This window comes from Epinephelus fuscoguttatus, linkage group LG10, assembly GCF_011397635.1.
Source record: "Epinephelus fuscoguttatus linkage group LG10, E.fuscoguttatus.final_Chr_v1".
NCBI lineage: Eukaryota > Metazoa > Chordata > Actinopteri > Perciformes > Serranidae > Epinephelus > Epinephelus fuscoguttatus.
In genome coordinates, this window is record NC_064761.1 from 33,044,336 (window position 1) to 33,052,366 (window position 8,031).

Genomic DNA, 8,031 nt, shown 5'->3' on the forward strand with positions numbered 1-8,031 from the left:
CCGTAAAGCCTTATGGGTAGGTTACCAACGTCCTTGTCCCAGCAAGCGCACACCGACCGCCTTCACGCAAGGGCTCGAGGATCTCTGTCATTCACTTGAACTTGAATAAAATCAGATTTTTCAGACATGATGGCAGCAAGGTTTCTCCGCCGTGGTCTCCCTATGCTGAGGCAAGCTCGCTCCTACGCCGAGGCCGCCTCCGGTGCCCCGCAGATGTCCTTCACGTTCGCCTCCCCGACACAGGTTAGCTAGCTTATGTTACTGGCGAGGCTTGTCGGGCCCAGCTAGCTACACGGCTAACTTGTTGTAATGCACTGTCAGAGTTTGCAGGGAAGAAAAGCTGCACCTGCGTATTAATGCATGGTTTCGCTGCCATTGTCACACATAGTATTGTTATAGTAGAGTTAATGCACGCGTGCAGTTTAGGTGTACTGCACTGTCAGTTAAGGGTTTAGCTTAGTTAGCTAACGGTAGCTAAACTAGCTGTCATTCACTGTCTTTGACCTGCACTGTGGCAAAAATAAAACACTGCAGCGAGCCGGCACTGCTGTTTTCCAGTTCATTGGCTTTATATGTAATATTTGCACATGTGTTTTGAAATGTGTGTCGATAGTGTAAGGTTATATCCATTGTAAAGCCGTCACTCAACGAGAGTGTTGACTGCAGAACTATCTAACCTTGAGCTATGTGTCACTTTACTCTATGTACTTCACTGTCCCAGCAGGTTTGAGAGTCCAGGTTCACACAGTGCTGCAAGTCTAACCCACATTCTGCTGCAAAATTGGTGTATTTGAACTAATAATCAAAGAGAAAGACATATCATCAGTAGTAATGCATCATATTGAATGAACAGAGAGATGACAGACAGTGGTTGCAGGGTTTTAAAAAAGCACATGGCACCAGCCAAATGCTGGTAAAATGTACTAAATGTACTGCTACATTTGCTTCACTCACAAGTAAAATAAAAAAGGGTAATCTATTGAGAGGCCATTATATTATTCTAGTAGGCTACCTGAAGTTAAATTTGTACTTGTCATTTTAATAACATATATAATAAATACATGGCATTGTATAACGATATGATAGTGCCACACAAAAATATCGCCATACTATGCTGTATTGATTTTTGCCCCCCACCCCTAAGTGGCAGGTTGACAAAAACATTCATCTCCAAACCTTAGTGGTATTCTCACATTATAGTGGCTATTGATAGCATTCTGTTAAATATTATATGGTACTGGTAATGCAGAGCACTCCACAAGTCAGTGAACGCATCTCTCCATCCCTTGTCTCCACTCCCCAGGTGTTTTTCAAAGAGGCCAGTGTGAAACAGGTTGACGTGCCCACACTTACCGGTGCGTTCGGTATCCTTCCTGCCCACGTACCCACCCTGCAGGTGCTCAGGCCCGGTGTTGTCACAGTCTTCAGCGATGACGGTTCCTCTGTCAAATACTTTGGTAAGACTTTGCTTCATCCTTATTTTCCTGCTGTCCATATGAAGCGCTGAATTCCTAATGTGTGCTTTGATTACGCAGTCAATACCCAATAATGCTTTGTTGCACATTATTAAAACCTAAATGTCGGATCCCCATCTAATACACTGTTATAGTCGTTTACATGTGTACACCATCTCAGTTTGATGTCTTTTCTGTTTTCAGTGTGCCAAATGTTAATATCTGCTTTGACTAGTCATTTAAGATATGAGTGCTGTCAGTCTAGAGAACACCACATTTCTCTCCCACTCTCAGGCTGCCTCCTCCTGAAGTGCTGAAACATGATACACACATTATTCTTTCTGTATGCTCAGCTAAGTTATTCACAAATGATCTTGCAAGTTAATCGCTCTCCCGTCCATCTGGGTTTGACAGTGTGTCTGTGTGGCAGACTTATGGAAGCTATAGCTATGTAATGCCAACAAAATCATGAAAATTATCTTTATTAAAACAATGAATTCCACCTTTTCTCTTCTAAAAGTTAAATAGCAGATGCTAATAAAGCTCATAATTGTGAATATAATATATACACGCGTATCATGTTTCAGCAGCACGGTGGAACAGAAGCTTGCCTGAGATGAGATAATGCACATTGCATCATCGGTTATAAAGAACAGTGAAGATGACTGTGTTGGCACGTGTAGTTACACTGTTTGTCTTTGTGTGTGTGTTTGTGTGTGTGTGTGCGCACAGTGAGCAGTGGGTCAGTAACAGTCAACGCTGATTCTTCAGTGCAGCTGCTAGCTGAGGAGGCTGTTCCTTTGGACCAGCTGGACGTTGCTGTGAGTAAAATGTCAAATCCATTCCACTCACACATACACCAGATTAATGTTGGGCAGCCTGGACATACATAGCGTGAGATAATAAGACATTGTCAAGTGTATTTTATGATAATATCTTTGGATGTATTAAGTCTTTGCTGGCAATGTTGCAAATCAATGAGCAGAGCTGCTTTTCGGAGGAACCGGATTCACAGGATTCTTCAGTAATAGCAATAAAAGTGATGAGTGATAAATTTGGCAGGTATTTTAATCACTACATTAACATGTATTTTATTTTGTCTACAAATACTTTCTCAATTTATATTCCAGATTTTGAGAATTGAGTACTTACAGAGCTGAGAAATGTCTTTATGTTAAAAAAATAAATTATCTGAAAGGTTTGATAGAGTGTCAGGATAAAAACTCTGCATCATAGATTTGGGGAAAAGCACATGTTCACATGCAGTCTAACATCCACAAAATTATATGGTATTTTGCATTGTTTAAACACAAGTTGGCAAGACTGGGATTATCCTTCACAACACTTCTGTGTAGGCGAGTTAGTCATCAAAATAAAGCAGCTAAATGTACATAAAGGTGGAGTCTGCGATTCTTTAGAAAGATTGCTGATATTTGAAGTTAACACCCAAACAAATGCATCCCAGGCATCAGTGCTCCTTCAGAAGCTCCTGTAATGTTTTTAATGTTGTGTCATGACTGTCATGGTGTAGCTCTGATGGAGAAAATGTGGAAGAGAGAGAGTAGCCGGCATAGTGTTTTTGTGTTTTGTAGCTCGGTCAGAGCCACTTTGTTAGTTTCCTGGGTTCCTGTGAATTCTCAAAGTCTGAACATGTAATGAATTTATTAATCTACACCAGTGCTTTACTATTAAAATTTCAGAAATCAATCTTTCAAAAGTCCTTTCAAAAACCCTGCTTGGACAGAGATGCAGGATTTTATAACTTGTAAAATCTCAATAATTGTTAACATCTATTTCTGAAAAAAGATATCAACATGCAGATCAGGATCGGGAACCACCCACTTATATTTAGTTTCTGGCTGTGATGCTCAGAGGAGAGGATCCGCTCTTCGCTAGCTAGCTGTTACTGCACCCTGAACGACATGGGGAAGTGAAAGTGTGAGGCGATGTGTACCAGAGTTGGTGTATTTTTTGCAAAAACTTTTTCAAACTCTGCAAGATGGCAATGGAATCTTACATGAGGAGTGAGAATCACAAAATTGCCAAGAAAACTTGGAGACAAACACCAGGTATTTCCCTGTTGTGTTTTACCCTCATCTCTGCCACAAGACAAAAATAGCCATGTTTTATGTTATAATAAATATTTGGGCAAAATTGTTCCAGACCCTGAGTAGTTGTAGTTCAGAGTTATTTTGAAATTGGTCTTGAATTTAGTTCTTAGTGGAGTTAAAAGAAGTCTGAAATCGAACATGTCTTAAGCTGTAGAAACCCTGGTGTCTCATTTACAGAGGGCTGTTTTGGTGTACACACAGAATGGACAACTAGCGGACTATGAGGAGATATACACTGAATTTGACAAAAAGAGTATCAGATAGAGAATCACAGACTCCACCTTTACATGCTGCATTATGTACAGGAACATCACAATGAAAAATTACTACAGAAAAGTAGGATAGGACAACACAATACACAATAACATGAACAGTGATAAGATTAGTCCAATAAAAAGAATAACCACTTCCTCACAAACGCTGAACACACCTCTGACAGAAGTGGTATTTAATGCAGGGCTCATTGATTGTATCGCATTATACTGTACAGGTGATCCTCTAATTGCTTTCAGCGACCCTGTATTTACTTAAATGATTTTGACTAATATCAGTATTGATCCACTTTATAATAAACTGTGTAATGGGTTATGATGATCTAATGCTACAAATTTTTAATGAGGTAGCCGTAAATGCTAGAGATCAATACTTGTGGGCTTTAATGAGCAGGAGCACTGCCTTTGAACCTGAGGACTGGGATTCAGAATATCACAAGGAGGTCATTTTAAAAACCGAGAACGATATCTTCAGTAGTTATTTATACAATTAAGTTGAGTGTATTCACTCTTCAGGCACATCATTTTTAATCCCTTTTTTAGGAAACCAATTGAACTTTTTATTTCCTGTGCCCTACTGCATTTAAATTACAGAAATTTGAATCATTATGTGTAGAGGCTGGTTGTGTTTTCCAGCACATTTGCTCTATTTAAAAATAGACTTTGAATTGCTCTTATTCTTTTTAACCTTCGCTTCACAAAACCAGCAGAGACCAAGCAGCAATTATCTTTGTACCTGTGGTGCTCTTGAGTGTTTGTAATCCTGAGCAGCTCTGTTGTTCTGCTGTTGGCTCTGAACTTTGATTTCACTGCGGAAGTGGGCAAGCAAAAAGATGAATTTCTTCTTTGATATTATTATGGTGGTAGTTGTGGTGTGTGTGTTTGTGCGTGCGTGCGTACGTGTGTTGAGTTTACATCTGCAGGGTGGATGTAATTCTTTATTAGTTCAAAATGATAGTATCTTCCCTTCACAGTACACACAAAGATTGTACAGACAGGAGGAGCTCTGTTCACATGCACAAAATATTAAGTTTTTTTAACCTTATTTTGAAGAAGACAGTATTCTGAATCATTTACAAAAAGAAAGACGACTGGTTGCCCTGTACATACACGTGTAGATTGAAATCTTGTGTCGGGTGCTCGTGGAGAGCAGGAAACAAAAAGATCGACAGGAAGGCAATCCAGGCACTCTGAAAAAAAATGTAGAAAAACAAGGTAGGAAATATTAAAAAGCCTTTTATTGTAGTGGCTGAGTCATTAAAAAGCCAACATGTTTTGACCACTGCAGGAGCAGTGGTCAAAACATGTGTTCAGGAGCCAATCAGAGGCCATCACATGATCCAAGTAATGGTATGACAGGTGAAACAAATAGGCATTAATGAAAAAATAAGTTAATAAAAAACAGAGATACAAAGATATATATATATATATATATATATATATATATATATATATATATACACACACTGTCTTAACACATAGGTTGTGAGAAAAAAAAATGCTCCTCAGCTGTCTACATGGCTGATGAAAATTAATATTCCTTTGATATTCCTACTTACATGCAGCTGTGTATTCTCCAGTTAGCGTGTCTATAATGTCGTTTTATCATGCCGAAATATGGGAGGCGCTTGTGCCATTTTGCTTTTTTCCATCAACCACCTGCTTGAAGAGGTCAGCCTTGAAATATTTGCACATATCCAAAAACCTGTTGGTAATCAAGTCTTTCATAATGTTTAAAAGTAGGTATGTGTTTCCAGAAGTGTTGTCTTTTGGGCATTAATCTTTACCACAGCCTTGCTGACTGTTGGCGAGTTGGTTCATGTACAATGCATCCATGACAACACACAGAGCTGAACGTAAACAGGCAGGAAGTCATGTGTCGCAAACTGCGGTAAAAACCCCAGTCGAGATGCATGTTCCAAAGAATGCTGATAAAATCCAGAATAATATCAGCATATCCCACAAGTGATCACACAGAAAGCATTTTCGCAGCTAGAGGCACCTTTTTGGAATTGTTTTTAGTGAGAATGAAGCTTTTTTTTTCCTTGCTGTTTTTGCATTGCGACACGTCTTGTGTTTCTGCACGCTAGGCTCCTGGCGATTTTTTGCCAAAGCGCTCTGAACTCCTCTAGTTGAAAAAACTTGAACTCAGAGTGGAAAATCGCCCCACATCATCTCTTTTTTCGTCACCTTTTTTCATCATTGTCCAGTCGGGTTATTTTAGAGGCGGGCCTTCTGTGGTGGTCATGACAACAAGTATACAGTTGGTAAACAATGGAGGAGAAACTGGTGGTAGTGGTTGCTGGATACCCAGAGCTATACGGCCCAATGATAGACAGCAGGTTGTTAGACTGCCCCGAGTCATTCTGAAATACGCCTGGAAACAGTCATCATGGAGGCGAAGCTCCTGGACCAACTCGTGGTACTCATGTACCCACACAGATCTCCATTCCTCGCACCCACAGCCAGAGCAAGAGCAAGTACCGTCTGCCTGTCCATTTTAATAATACTGATTTCACATGTATGTGAACATAGTTATTTAAACACATGGTCAGATTGTGCTTTGTCACATTTGTACCATGTGAAATTGTTGAAGCTATGCTCCTCTTAACATCTAGCAAGAACCACTAAGTGTTAACAAATTATATCTTCACAATGTCCCTCTAATGTAGGTTAGTCAATTCTTTATGGATCCTTCATGTTTAATTGGATTATTTGATGGGTGTCAGTATCCAGTTTGTTGTTCACCCTGTTTATTCTCGCAGCAGGGACGTGGTCTCTGACAGCTGAGGCTTTGAAATGACACTGTATTTTATTTTTTCCCTCTCTCATTTTGATCCTCAGTGCTGATGACCACCTCCCAGCTGATGCTTATCCGTCTGATCAGCATTGTAGTTGGACTTCAATGTTGAGTCCTCGTTTAAATGTCAGTCTTGTTAATGCTAGGCTGCGTTATCCTGCGCTCGCCGCAAAGGTGTCTGCCTTTGACCTTGGGCAGTGCCAGTGTCACTGTCAAGTTGACTTCATAGCAGTAAATGAGTTATTTTTTCCTCGTTGTCTTCTACTCTGCAGTGAAAATGCACATGGGCCCACGCTGTTAATAAGGAGGGAAAGGTCAGTCACTGTTGAGTTATAGCAGATGTGTCAAATCCCTACTGGGAGACCTTTAACTTCCAGCTATGTTTGGCATTTCTCGTTTCTAATCACTACTGTGACAAATGGAGCTTTCACAGCAAAGAGGCAGTGGGGATTTTCTCTGCTCGTCTTACTCCCCACTTCTGACTCGCTGTTGCTCAGCCTCGCTTTTCTGACTTTTACATCACAGTTAGCCCCAAGAAGGCTTTTTAGGATGAGTAGAGCTTTGCAGGCTTTTCTGAATAACAGCCTGCTCGAGGCTTCTTATACAAGGACAAGTAACAGATGATGCGGATGTGTTTAACATGGCAACAAAACTAAATAGTGGGCTTTATCATTTGCTTTCCTGTTCTGTTTCTTGTTACTCATACTGTTTTCCTGTCTATTTTTAGGCTGCCAAGGCCAACCTGGAGAAGGCACAGTCTGCATTGGCCAGCGCATCTGACGAAGCATTGAGGGCGGAAGCTCAGATCAGCATAGACGCCACTGAGGCCATCATCAAGGCTCTGGAGTAGACCTGCGGTACGACATCTGAGCTGCTGCATCATGATCTGATTATCAGACAGATAACGATGATGCATATGTTCACTGTTAATAGACGTGAAAATGGAAAAATTGACAAGAAATGAGAGGTCGTTTACATCGTAACTGAGTCACTGTGTTTCTTTCCCCCCCTCTAGGTAATCTTTTCTGTTTCTTCGATGGAAATGAATGGTCCATCTGTGTTTCCAGCTCCGTCACGTCAGTGTCCAGAAGATTCCATGCTTGCTTTGTACAGTGGATAAAATTACAAAATAAATTTATTTGGAAATAACCTGGCGGTGGAGTTCATGGTGCTTTCTTCTCCTGCTTTTTAATGATGATCATATGTATTATTTTTCATGCACGGAGACAACTGAGTCTAATTGACTCCCGGAGAGTTGTATAATTCAGCTGCGTTGCACAAAAGTAAAGCTAATCAGCGTGACTTACAGCAGTCACATAGACTATCTTCAGGAAATGTTTTGCTCATTAAGCAGACTTGCCATGTCGTGTGGAAAAGTCAACCCAAATTAAAAG

The 8,031-nt window shown here is 40.4% G+C and overlaps 1 protein-coding gene across 1 annotated transcript; it reads left to right on the forward strand.

The window, feature by feature from the left end:
• The first annotated feature begins 6 nt into the window (after positions 1-6).
• On the forward strand, positions 7-7,786 carry atp5f1d (ATP synthase F1 subunit delta). The gene is made up of 5 exons (XM_049586923.1): positions 7-243; positions 1,304-1,457; positions 2,187-2,275; positions 7,365-7,494; positions 7,653-7,786. The coding sequence occupies exons 1-4, from the start codon at positions 127-129 to the stop codon at positions 7,485-7,487; spliced, it is 483 nt and encodes a 160-aa protein (XP_049442880.1). The 5' UTR covers positions 7-126; the 3' UTR covers positions 7,488-7,494; positions 7,653-7,786.
• The last annotated feature ends 245 nt before the right edge of the window (positions 7,787-8,031 follow it).